This window comes from Dendropsophus ebraccatus, chromosome 5 (assembly GCF_027789765.1).
Source record: "Dendropsophus ebraccatus isolate aDenEbr1 chromosome 5, aDenEbr1.pat, whole genome shotgun sequence".
NCBI lineage: Eukaryota > Metazoa > Chordata > Amphibia > Anura > Hylidae > Dendropsophus > Dendropsophus ebraccatus.
This window is the reverse complement of record NC_091458.1, coordinates 14049478-14062866: the sequence shown is the minus strand read 5'-3', so window position 1 is coordinate 14062866 and position 13389 is coordinate 14049478. Positions and strand designations below refer to the sequence as shown.

At 41.5% G+C, this 13389-nt stretch overlaps 2 protein-coding genes across 2 annotated transcripts in view; both read left to right on the top strand.

The window, feature by feature from the left end:
- The window catches only part of CAPN5 (calpain 5), a 50502-nt gene that overhangs the window by 28959 nt on the left and 8154 nt on the right, over positions 1 to 13389 (top strand). The window contains exons 3-8 of the mRNA XM_069969539.1: positions 2397 to 2528; positions 9912 to 10120; positions 10287 to 10479; positions 11611 to 11804; positions 11930 to 12007; positions 12127 to 12322. Of these exons, the coding sequence (XP_069825640.1) occupies positions 2397 to 2528; positions 9912 to 10120; positions 10287 to 10479; positions 11611 to 11804; positions 11930 to 12007; positions 12127 to 12322 (1002 nt within the window). The remainder of the gene's footprint in view (positions 1 to 2396; positions 2529 to 9911; positions 10121 to 10286; positions 10480 to 11610; positions 11805 to 11929; positions 12008 to 12126; positions 12323 to 13389) is intronic.
- On the top strand, positions 5943 to 8011 carry OMP (olfactory marker protein). The gene has a single exon (XM_069969541.1). It carries the CDS (start codon positions 6241 to 6243, stop codon positions 6913 to 6915), a length of 675 nt encoding a protein of 224 aa, XP_069825642.1. The 5' UTR covers positions 5943 to 6240; the 3' UTR covers positions 6916 to 8011.

Here is a 13389-nt window from a genome sequence, read left to right as displayed (position 1 = left end):
CTGCATCAAGGCTTCACTTCCTGGATAATATGGTGATGTCACGGCCCGACTTTCAGAGCTGTGGGGGCTGTGGCTGCTGGAGAGGATGATGGCAGGTGGACACTGAGGGACACAGGGCACTGGAGGGACACTGAGCATCCCCCTGCCATCATCCTCTCCAGCAGCCACAGCCGCACAACTCTGGGAGTCGGGTCGTGACATCACCATTTTATCCAGGAAGTGAAGCCTTGATGCAGTAGTAAGTGCAGGGAAAAAAAGCACTTTATAAGCATTTCCAATAGTAAGTGTGTGTTGGCGATTTGTATAAGTTTTGGGGGGCAATACAATACTTTAATAAAAATTTTCACCGGACTTCTCCTTTAAAATAGGCTTAGCAGCATTAGTATCAGCCATAGGTGTGATGTGCAGCCGCTCCTCTAGCTCCATGTCGTATATAACTACTATAATACTGCCCCTATAAACAAGAATATAACTACTATAATACACGAACTGGAGAGAATGGAACGGCTGCACATCCCATCTATGGCTGATACTAATGCCGCTAGGCCTATATTAAAAATCAACACCAGAGTGTCTGTATATGAATTGATCAAGCCATATTGCCCCGTATACCACCGCGCAGGTCCTCTGGTCCACACGGGTCCCTACGCTAACTCCACACCGTGTCGGTCACCGACCGCCAACCCCGCAAGGCGTGCACATGCAGGGAAGGGAGGCCATGGAACGGCCCTGCAACCCCAATGACACAGGACCAGACCCAAAAAGCCCCACCAAAACCCAGCCAGCACCACCGGCGGGGAAGGCTGCCCCCAAACGACACAAGTATGGATATGGTATTACACTTACCATTGCTGCTCTCACAGAATGGGGAAGACATAGGGTCCAGACATGTGAGCACAGGCATATCCTGCTAATTTTGGTCATGTGGGTCTTATAAAGGAGTGCGAGCTGTTCAGAGAGGGAGAATTGTGAAACACGAACTGGAGAGAGTGGAACGGCTGCACATCCCATCTATGGCTGATACTATTGCCGCTAGGCCTATATTAAAAATCAACACCAGAGTGTCTGTATATGAATTGATCAAGCCATATTGCCCCGTATACCACCGCGCAGGTCCTCTGGTCCACACGGGTCCCTACGCTAACTCCACACCGTGTCGGTCAGCGACCGCCAACCCCGCAAGGCGTGCACATTAACTACTATAATACTGCTCCTATATACAGGAATATAACTACTATAATACTGCCCCCTATATAAAGGAATATAACCACTATAATACTGCCCCCTATATAAAGGAATATAACTACTATAATAATGCTCCTATATACAGGAATATAACTATTATAATACCGCTCCTATATACAAGAATATAACTGTTATAATACTGCTCCTATATACAGGGATATAACTACTATAATACTGCTCCTATATACAGGAATATAACTACTATAATACTGCTCCTATATACAGGAATATAACTACTATAATACTGCCCCCTATATAAAGGAATATAACCACTATAATACTGCCCCCTATATAAAGGAATATAACTACTATAATAATGCTCCTATATACAGGAATATAACTATTATAATACCGCTCCTATATACAAGAATATAACTGTTATAATACTGCTCCTATATACAGGGATATAAGTGCAGTATACTTGGCACACAGAGCATTGTCTGTACAGTAGACAGTGGTGTCTGTGTGAGATGTATATATGGCGTATTGTGTGAATAGAGGTCACAGAATCCTCTTTCTTCCCCCATGAATGTCAGCTCTGCAGCCAGCACTCTCTCTGTCACTCTCGTACATCCTGATCACAGTAGGAGACACAATTAGTTTATTAATTAAGATTACGAGCCCGAGCTTCATAGTTGATTACATGACCAATCAGTAGATGTATAAAATATCTGGGGACTGCAGCGCCATCTAGTGTTAGGATTGACTTGGTTACATTGTCTTCTTTGGTAACATCTCTGTTCTTGCAGCTGTGTATGTTTAGGATGGGTGGTCTCCCACCTGTGGCCGTCTACAGTTATGTGATGTACGTATCCCATAACATTGCATCCTCATCTGATCGGCCATACCATAGATACATGTGAGAACTTCTCATAGATGAAGTATTATCCACCTCTAAGCTCGGGACCCTTTGGCACTGCTCAGAGCTTTCTCTTACTGGACATCTCCCATGTACATTGGCATTTAGTTGAGTTGTCCTTTTGCTTAGATTGTTGGCTTTTTCCAGTATGAGCAATCTCTGCGCCGTGATAAAGGACTATTCAGCTCAGCAGCAGAGATCTCTGCACCGTATCAAAGGGTCTGACCTCAGTGATGCACAGCAGAATCTCCCAGCAATGACTCAGTCTCCTTATTTCTCTCTCTCTACGCAGGAATTCTGCTCTGACCCCCACCTTTTTGTGGATGGGATCAGCGCACACGACTTGCACCAGGGTCAGGTGGGAAACTGCTGGTTCGTGGCTGCCTGTTCCTCCCTCGCCTCCCGGGAACCACTATGGCAAAAGGTAATGTCATCTATCTATCTATCTATCTCCTATGTATCTGTCTATCTTGTTTGTAATCATTGAATTATTTCACTATTAGAGTTGCTCACCATTTTTTTTTTCTTTCAAAACAACTGGTGTCCGAGATTTGTAATTTACTTCTTTAAAAAAAAAAAAATCTTGTCTTCCAGTACTTATCAGCTGCTGTATGTCCTGCAGGAAGTGGTATATTCTTTTCAGTCTTTAGAGCAGGAGAGGTTTTCTATGGGAATTTGCTGCTGCTCTGGACAGTTCCTGACATGGACAGAGGTGGCAGCAGAGAGCACTGTGTCAGATTGGAGAGAATACACCACTTCCTGCATTCCTGATTTTTTAAAGGGGTTATCCAGCGCTACAAAAGCATGGCCACTTTTCCCCCTCTCATCTCCAGTTAAGGTGTGGTTTCCAATTAAGCTCCATTTACTTCAATTGGATTTGAAACCCCCCCCAATCTGGAGACAAGAGAGGGGGGAAAGTGGCCATGTTTTTGTAGCGCTGGATAACCCCTTTAATAGAAGTAAATTACAAATCTCTGGAACTTTCTGGTACCAGTTGATTTGAAAGAAAAAATATTTTGGTGAACAATCCCTTTAAGTAACTATGTCGGCTCTGCTACATCAGAACGGGTGTATATGTATATGTGGGCTCATTCATTAGAATTACTACTAGATGTTGTGTTCCACCCTGCGCCCTGGCGGCTCCCCCTGTGGTTATGGAATCTAAGCGATGGCTGAGAGGTGCTCGGTTCCTCCGGATTACATATATATTTATAAGCTGCAGCGCCTCGTCCCCGGAGCTTACACTTATGAGGTGTCTTCTGAGAGCTCATTACGTTGGTTTTCCTGCCCAGTTGCTTGGAGGCTCTGTGGTGCCCCGCGCCTCCGGGGAACGCTGTTTACTGTTTGTTCCAAGTTTCACCTCTCTGTGACTGCAGCTTTATGGTGAATCCGCATGGAATGACCTGCAGACCCTGTGTTCATTAAATAAATGTGTGCAAGGTGTACAAACATGGAGCCGAGGGGTGCGACACAGATCAACACAGAAAAATGGCTGCCATACGCACCATTGGTGGTCCCCCAATATGTATCATATGTAATACCTCATGTCACCTGGGGTGGCACTGCAGGGAAACTGGCCACTAGCTGCCAGGGCTTTTACATCTGATCGCTGGGATCTATTTTTTTACATTTTTGTTTAGATTTTTCAATTCTTTTTTAGTCCCTTTATCTGTGGTCATGGAAGAGCAAGGCTTGGTCCACACTGTTTTTGCTATACGCTTTTTTTTTTTTTCTCATCCTTTTTATGCAAAAAACAGATGCATTTGTGTGCATCCATTTTGATCCGTTATAAACATCTTTTTTTTTTTTTTTTTTAGCGTAGACAAAAGATGGTTTGCCACATTTTTGTGTACGCTAAAAAAAGGTTTTTTTTAAACCGTTTTTTTTTTGTTTTTTTTTTTTTTTTTTTTTTTTTTTAATACTGAAAGACAGTGGAAAAACTGATGCACAGAAATGCATTAGTTTTTTTTATCTGTTTTTTTTTTTTTTTTTTGCATACAATGGATGAAAAAAAATGTGTTGCAAAAGCGCAGTGTGAAGCCAGCCTTAGGGGGTTGTGTGGTGAAGATGACCCCATCCATATAGCCTCTTGGAGTATATGGGGGTAACAGAAGGGGCTTCCATGGCTGCCACTATGGCTTGTCTATACAGCCTATGAATGACCATACACTTGAATGGCTGTGCTGTAACAGCCCTTAGGGGGTTCCCTGTGGGTAACCGCTAAGTTTCAGGGGTTAGATAAGCCGGACCTGTGTCGATCACTAGATCAGCTTCCCCCTTTTCTTCTTAGGTAACCCCCTTTAATTTCCTTATATTATAGTAGTCATTTATTTTTCCTGATTCATGCTCTAAAATTTCCAGAAATTGCATCATTCCAGATACTGTTCTGTATGTCTATGTATTGTTATGTGCAGCCTCATTCTATGGAGCCCGAAGGGACCTCCCTCAATTCCTTTTGCTGAATTAAGGTGGGGAGTAAGCCGCTGCCAGACTCCTCCTCTGGCGGTCTATGTCCCTATAACAACGGGATTGTGCACAATAAATGTAACCTATCCAATGCTATTTCCTCCATTGGGGGAAGCCAGGAGGTCTCCACGGTGCTTCAGTTAGGCCTTAATTACGCGTTCCATGCACTGTCCGTATACGTGCTCTGTGCCGTTGTCAGTACATGGGACGATTATTGGCAACATGTGTTCCTGCCGGCAATTAATCAGCCATGTAAGCATGTCTTTAGATCCATTTCAGACAAAGTAAATCTCGACTTCCTTGATGGTGGATGATATTGGGGGCGGGGTCTGATCCTCTCGTTCTCGGGGAGATCTCCTCCCACCCAGTGGCGTAGTAATAGGGATCGCAGGTGTTGCAATTGTGACCGGCCTCTTAAGGTCCCCAGTGTGGGGCTCTCACGACAGTCCACTGACATCATCCATTGGTGCACTGTCCATGGGAGAGCCAGGACAGATAAGTGTCGCCAGGATTATGTAATATCAGTGTTTTCCAATCTGTCACTCTCCAGGTGGTGAAGAACTACAACTTCCATCGTCTCTCAAGATTACCTTTTTGCACCAGGGCCATAAGCCCTTAGCTAAGCTCCTGCTGCCACCAGAAGCCTCCCTATTCGGAGTAGAAGTCTGTAAATGTATTGGGGGATCTGAGAGAGTTGACAAACTCACGGACCTTCTGGCTGGGTTCACACTACGTATATTTCAGTCAGTATTGTGGTCCTCATATTGCAACCAAAACCAGGAATGGATTAAAAACACAGAAAGGATCTGTTCACACAATGTTGAAATTGAGTGGATGGCCGTTTTTTTAATGGCAAATATTTGCTGTTATTTTAGAACAACGGCTGTTATATTGAAATAATGGCCGTTATTTACTGTTATATGGCGGCCATCCACTCAATTTCAACATTGTGTGAACAGATCCTTTCTGTGTTTTTAATCCACTCCTGGTTTTGGTTGCAATATGAGGACCACAATACTGACTGAAATATACGTAGTGTGAACCCAGCGTCTGAGTGGAAGACCCAAGTCTAAGATGTCATATAGACAGAGACGTTATCCTGGTCTGAGGGTCCTATTCCATGAAGCGATTTTTCCATGATAAATGATCTCAAAGGGGCCGCTAAAGTGAACGACTTGAAATCGTTCACCCAATTACACGGAACTATGTTAGTTACTTATGAACATTCTTGCGGTCGTCATGTTGTCGCTACTGCGGACCGAAGGACCTCTTATTACACCCAACGATTTGCAAATGATCAACTATAAAAACAAGTCCAAATTTTAACAAACGACCAACGATTTGTCGTTGGTCGTTTAATCGTTGTCTACTACTACACGAAACGATTATCATTGAATTACGAACGATTTTTTGAAAGATAATCATCCCGTGGAATAGGGCTCTTAGATTATTAGAATGTAACTGCAGATAGTAAGAAGAAAGCTCGAAGGGGGAGGCTTTTCTGAGACGGTAGCCTCTTGGCGTTATTTCCTTGTTCGGTTATACAGTAAAGGCATCTTATTTACAGAATCATTACTGTTTCCTTTTCTCCCAGCGTCATGTTCCTAAGGTAACATCCACGTAACATTGCTCCCCATAGATATATTTACATAAGCTATTACGTGGTGCCAATGCTGCAAATTAGGCAAGAGAGCATCCTCTGGAATCCTCCCGGGACACGTTGCCTCAATGAACTGGGGTTGCTTAGCACTCGTGACTTGGAGAAGGGAGAAGAGAAGAGAAATCTTCCTCCTCCAGATCAGTTTTACGCCGTCTGTCAAGAACGCAAGACCTCTCGAAAAGTTCCTTCCCTTGGAAGAGTGAAGACCATGGCAACAGAGGGATCAGAAATCGATCTAGTCTTCATGGAAGACACGCAGCTCACAAAGTGCATGCGCATACGAGCCCTCAGCCTCCAGCAGAAGAACGCCAAGCCCCAAGAAGGAGAGAAGTTGCTCAAACCCAACGAATACATCTATAGACTGGACTTCAGCAAACAGAAGTTGAAGTTTCTGTGGTGGAAAGTTCACCTTAAGAAGCCAGGAAAGATCATCATCACTGGAACGTCCCAACACTGGACTCCAGACTTAACCAACCTCATGACCAGACAGCTCCTCGATCCTTCAGCCATCTTCTGGAAAACGACTGACGATGACGAGGTTCTCTGCAACGAGGCAGACGCCCAAGAGTTTGGCGAGAGGTTGTGTGAGCTCGCCAAAATTCGCAAGGTTATGTACTTTGTCTTGACTTTTGTTGATGGAACTGAACCGGGGAACGTCACTTGCTCGGTTGGATTCAAAGCCTGAGATGTTTCATGAATACCAATGAGCCACTAACACCGATGTGTTATATTGATCTTCAGCAATAATGAATTTCTTGCCCGTATGCAAAATGTATGTGTAGCCATTTGCGTATATGTCCGTAAAGTTATTGCAATTTCAATTTGTGTTTGTTTCCATGGCGGGTGGTGGTCGGGTGCATTGTGTTTTATCGTACATCATGTGACTGTTGTGTTTAAATTGTAAATCAAGCAATTGTGTAAATGATTTAACAACCCAATACACATTAGATATGTCAGCTAAAGCCACCAGCCATCTAATATGTATTGAGGCTTCCCCACTCTCCCCTTACAGATGAGTGTGGACAAGAGAGTCATGGAGTATGTTGGCTTTCAACTGCCTGATCCTGGCATCAAGTTAAGCCAAGCATTTTTGTTTTTGTGTATGCTCGGGTGAGAAGAGATACCTGTCTCTGAACCCTTTGTCTAGTTTTTATTCTGTAATTTGCGTTTCTATGGTTACAGACTACAAACGCTTTGTAGTCTGATCCTGCAGTCTTTTTTTTTTTTCTTTTTCTTTTTTTCTTCAGCTAATGACGTGTGTAGATACGTATAGAGTAGCAGATTTGTTTCACTTTATATGTAAGATGCATTGTAAAATTAAAAAAAGTGATGAAAACCTAAAAATAGTAAAACCAAGACACAAGGCTTTCTATTTATATTATTGTTTTGGAATGTCATTTATAATTTATGGCTAAGAAGAAAGAAGGGAACAAAGGAGTGCAATCCTTTCTACATGGAAATTATAGCAGACTCAATTGTTATTGTTTTTAGAATTTTTGCTTTAATTACTAAGAATTTCCTTGCTCTTCTATGGTAAATCTTCTTGATGGGATGTAAATTTACTACAAACCAGACCCAAAAATTCCCTCGACTAAACAATCTTAGTATTGGAAAATTGTTTGAAATCCATTAACGTGATGAGAAAAAAACAATTAAAATTTTTACTTTTTTTTAATGAAATTCCTGAAGAAAATGTGTTGCTACCTATCAGTTTTCTCTTATGTATATGCATGTTATAATTTTGAAAATCTAAAATGTCCATATACAGTGTATTTAAGGTTCTGTGCAAAATAAATTTTGTTTTTATACCTCATTTTGGCTTTTCTCTTTTGTGATTTGATAGCCGCGCTGCATATTCAGTGACCTTGATTTTAAGGGCTAGTTCAGAAGAAAAAGATTTATTTCAAATTAGCTGGTGCCAGAGATTTGTAATTTACTTCTACTACTAAAAAAATCTGAGCTGAGATTTTTTTAAATAAAATTAAATTACAAATCTCTGTCACTTTTCTTGGCACACAACCGCTTTAAACCTTCAGGGAGTTATGGCGGTGGGTAGATTTGACTACAGTGGGCATTGTTGCAGTACCAGGCATAGCCTAAAATTGAGCGGTAAAAAGTTATCCCCTTGTCATGTGACTTTAGGGTATATTAGAGAGGGGGCTTCCCCATTCTAGACACTTAGGGCTCCACCATCGCCAACACATGATTGACTGATACCTGCTCTCCTGACATGTAGCCCTGCATGCACAGCTGAGCAACAGTGAATATAATTGGTGTAAGGCCTTGTTGATGCTTATAAGCTCCACCCCCGAGGACCTATTTAGAGACTTAAAGTGACACTGTCACCCCCTTTGTGCATTCTGACATCTCTACACAGGTGTAAAGGGTAAATTTAGCGTTTTTCATACCTTATTTCATATCATACGTCATGGTGCTTGTTCAAGTAAAAAGTGTCCTTTTATCAACTGCAGATTGTATTAAGTGGGCGTGGCGCATTAGCGCCACTTAGCCCCTCCCACAACAGCATAGGTGGCCCTGCCCCCTTGATGCCCATTGGTTGGCCGCCGTAAAGGGGGTGGGGCCTAGACCTTTCGGCCAGCCTGTTCCAATGGCCGGCGAGGGGGCGGGGCCGTTGTGGGCGGGGCTAAGTGGTGCTAGTGCCGCGAAGCCACGCCCACTTAATACAATCTACAGTTGATAAAAGGACACTTTTTACTTGGACAAACACCATGACGTATGATATGAAATAAGGTATGAAAACCGCTAAATTTACCCTTTACACCTGTGTAGAGATGTCAGAATGCACAAAAAAAAGAGCAATAATTACTATTACTACTCACAATGCAGGGCCATTCTAGCTTAGAAAACGCTAACAAAGTCCAACAATATGATTTTTTTTTTTTTTTTTTTTTTTTTAAAGGCAAAGCAATAATTTAAAGGTGTTCTATTACATTGATGGTTCATCCATAGAATAGACTCTGGCAGTCTATACTATCCCTCCTACCAGTGAATTGCTTTGCTTTCATAGATCATCTTCATTGCGGTCAGCGATGTGGGGGATGGGGGGCACATACTTTTGTCCATGTTATGTGTGTATGAGCACTAGTAGCACCTTTATATTGCTGCACAAGGTCTAATGCTCCATCAGTGCGTCCCCTGGCACCTCACCTCCATCCATTATATAGGAATAACAGATAGCGTCTTGTTCACATGTAGCCGGTAATGGAACGACCTATGTAATAAATAAACCATGTGCTTCCTGGACGGCGGCTATTTATCACCTTGCGGTAGAATGCTTACCGCTGCAGTTTGTCCTATGGTTCTTACATGATGGACGCAGGTATCGGTCCTCCACTATCAGATTATTTTAGAATCTCTGCAGAAATTGGTGTATCCGCCGGGGCATCCTTGATATTACTACAGCCACAGCTCCGGTCTGGGGAGACGCAATGGAGGAGATTTATCAAACATGGTGTAAAAAGTAAAACTGGCCCAGTTGCCGCTAGCAACCAATCAGATTCCACCTTTCATTCCTCACAGACTCTTTGGAAAATGAAAGGTGGAATCTGATTGGTTGCTAGGGGCAACTGAGCCAGTCTCACTTTACACCATGTTTGATAAATCTCCCCCAATAAGTGTAGACAACATATAAAGGTTACAGGAGTACTTCTCTGATTTCAGGTCATTCCCAACTGGAAGGAGCAGGAATGGAGTTCGGAAAAGCCGGAGAACTATGTCGGGATCTTCCATTTCCACTTCTGGCGTTTCGGGCAGTGGGTGGACGTGGTGATCGATGACCGACTACCGACCATCAATAATCAGCTGATCTATTGTCACTCCAATGATGTCAACGAGATGTGGTGCGCCCTGGTGGAGAAAGCTTATGCCAAGTAGGTCTCGTTTCCAGGTCTGGTGGGGTGGGTGGTGGAACATATAGCTTCTGTATGTATATGGATTGGGGCGAACCATCCCCATTCACAGGAGGTCACTATTATACACTAAAAAGAAACCTTGCTAATGGTTTCCAGCTAGTAAAATATTTTCTTTCATTCACAGATTAGTGGGATGCTATGAGGCCCTGGATGGAGGGAACACGGCCGACGCCCTGGTGGATTTTACCGGTGGGGTATCGGAGCCCGTCGAACTCTCTGAAGGAGATTACATCAATAATGCCGAAAAGAGAAATGAACTTTTTGAGAGAGTCCTAAAGGTTCATAACAGAGGAGGACTGATCAGCTGCTCCATCAAGGTGATTGTGTTATAGGAGTGGAGTAGCAGTTATATAGTGGATATTATTATAGTAGTTATATTCCTGTATATAGGAGCAGTATTATAGTAGTTATATTCCTGTATATAGCAGCAGTATTATAGTAGTTATATTCTTGTATATAGGAGCAGTATTATAGTAGTTATATTCCTGTATATAGGAGCAGTATTATAGTAGTTATATTCTTGTATATAGGGAGCAGTATTATAGTAGTTATATTCTTGTATATAGGGAGCAGTATTATAGTAGTTATATTCCTGTATACAGGGGGCAGTATTATAGTAGTTATATTCTTGTATATAGGAGCAGTATTATAGTAGTTATATTCCTGTATATAGGGGGCAGTATTATAGTAGTTATATTCTTGTATATAGGAGCAATATTATAGTAGTTATATTCTTGTATATAGGGGCAGTATTATAGTAGTTATATTCTTGTATATAGGAGCAGTATTATAGTAGTTATATTCTTGTATATAGGGGCAGTATTATAGTAGTTATATTCTTGTATATAGGGGCAGTATTATAGTAGTTATATTCTTGTATATAGGGCCGTGCTGGCCAGGATGAAAAGATCATCCCGGCCGGTACAGCAGTACCGGCGGATGATCTTTATGGCCGTAGAGTTCTGATTATAGTAGTTATATTCTTGTATATAGGAGCAGTATTATAGTAGTTATATTCTTGTATATAGGGGCAGTATTATAGTAGTTATATTCTTATATATAGGGGGCAGCATTATAGTAGTTATATTCTTGTGTATAGGGAGCAGTATTATAGTAGGTATATTCTTGTATATAGAAGCAGTATTATAGTAGTTATATTCTTGTATATAGGAGCAGTATTATAGTAGTTATATCCTTGTGTATAGGAGGCCGTATTATAGTAGTTATATTCTTGTATATAGGGGGGGCAGTATTATAGTAGTATATTCCTGTATATAGGAGCAGTATTATAGTAGTTATATTCTTGTATATAGGGGCAGTATTATAGTAGTTATATTCCTGTATATAGGGAGCAGTATTATAGTAGTTATATCCTTTTGTATAGGGGGCAGTATTATAGCAGTTTTTCCTCCACTAACTGCGCCAATAACAGTTAGTTCCTCATGTAGGCAACTTCAGCTGATGAAATGGAAGCTCGGTTGGGCTGCGGCCTGGTAAAGGGCCACGCTTATGCTGTGACAGATGTTCGCAAAGTGCGACTGGGTCATGGATTACTTGCGTTCTTTAAGTCTGAGAAGCTGGATATGATCCGAATGCGTAATCCATGGGGAGAACGTGAATGGAACGGACCCTGGAGCGACAGGTAATCCTTCAGATGGTTGCATGGTATTAGTGAGCCATACATGACTGTGAAGTTTGGTTGACAACTATGTGTTTAGGGATTACTTTCTTCTTTACTACTGGTTTACTTCTCTCTTCTTTCCCCAGTTCGGAGGAATGGCAGAAAGTAAGCAAAAGTGAAAGAGAGAAGCTCGGGGTGACAGTGGAGGATGATGGAGAATTTTGGTAAGAAATTTTTAAGTCTCCTCTCATGTTGCTCCAGATGGATGGGATGAAGGGAATCTTGTGTTAGGTTTATTCAGTGCTGCCATACATTTTTTTTCTTTTGTCTTCCTGTTTTCTAGGATGACCTTTGAAGATTTTTGCAAGTATTACACAGATATCATTATGTGCCGGCTTATAAACACCTCTTACTTGACCATTCATAAGACTTGGGAGGAGGCGGTGCTGCGGGGGGCCTGGATCAATCACGATGACCCCTTACTGAATCGGGCAGGGGGCTGCCTTAATTATAAGGCCACCTATCTCCAAAACCCACAGGTGAGAACACTCACACTTTGCACAATTGTTTACCTATATACCTTTGCACAATTGTTTACTTTATACATACCTATATATAAAGTATATAGAATTTTAGCTAACTATAACAAAATAACTATATACACTACTATTTATGCAACACACCTATATACACGACTATATACAATACTCCACTATATACTATACATCTATATAAATAACTAAATGTGAACTCCCTGGCCCAGTTGCATTGTGCACAACTTAATACCACAGAAACAATTCTATACAAACCAACACCAACTAAAAAAGATATCATACACAAATAAACTACAACTAAACAAGACATGAAACAAAAATTATAACCTTCAACTAAACAATACATCCCATGCCCCCAATACATGATCACGGACGTCCATAAACCAGTCCCACAGAAGCCCCCTCCCCCCTTTTACCCACCACCCAACCTAGCACTAAACCCCAACCCCAGGTGCAAACAAAACATATAGAATATATACAGTATATACAATTTATACAAACATAAAAAAACAACCACAACCAAAATTAGTATATAATCTACTATAAAAACGCAACAATTATGAGACGTATTAGCCCGAAAGCCCAAGTTCAGGGTCTGCAAGCCCTATATTCCACTATATCTACAGAACAAAACAAAAGACTAATATGCCAGCATCAGCCCATTACCAGGAGAGGAGACATTACATTACTTATCCTGAACTGATCCTGAGTTACATCCTGTATTTCTTTTATTAAAATGTTAAACATAACAATAAATAGATACAAAAATAACACACCATATCTAACCAAACAAAATGAAACCATAGCATAAACCTCACACTCGTTACCCAACCCATATACCTATATACAATATATACATCCTGTATTATACTCCAGAGCTGCACTCAGTATTCTGCTGGTGGGGTCACTGTGTACATACATTACATTAATTATCCTGTACTGATCTTGAGTTACATCCTGTATTATACTCCAGAGCTGCACTCACTATTCTGCTGGTGGGGTCACTGTGTACATACATTACATTAATTATCCTGTACTGATCTTGAGTTACA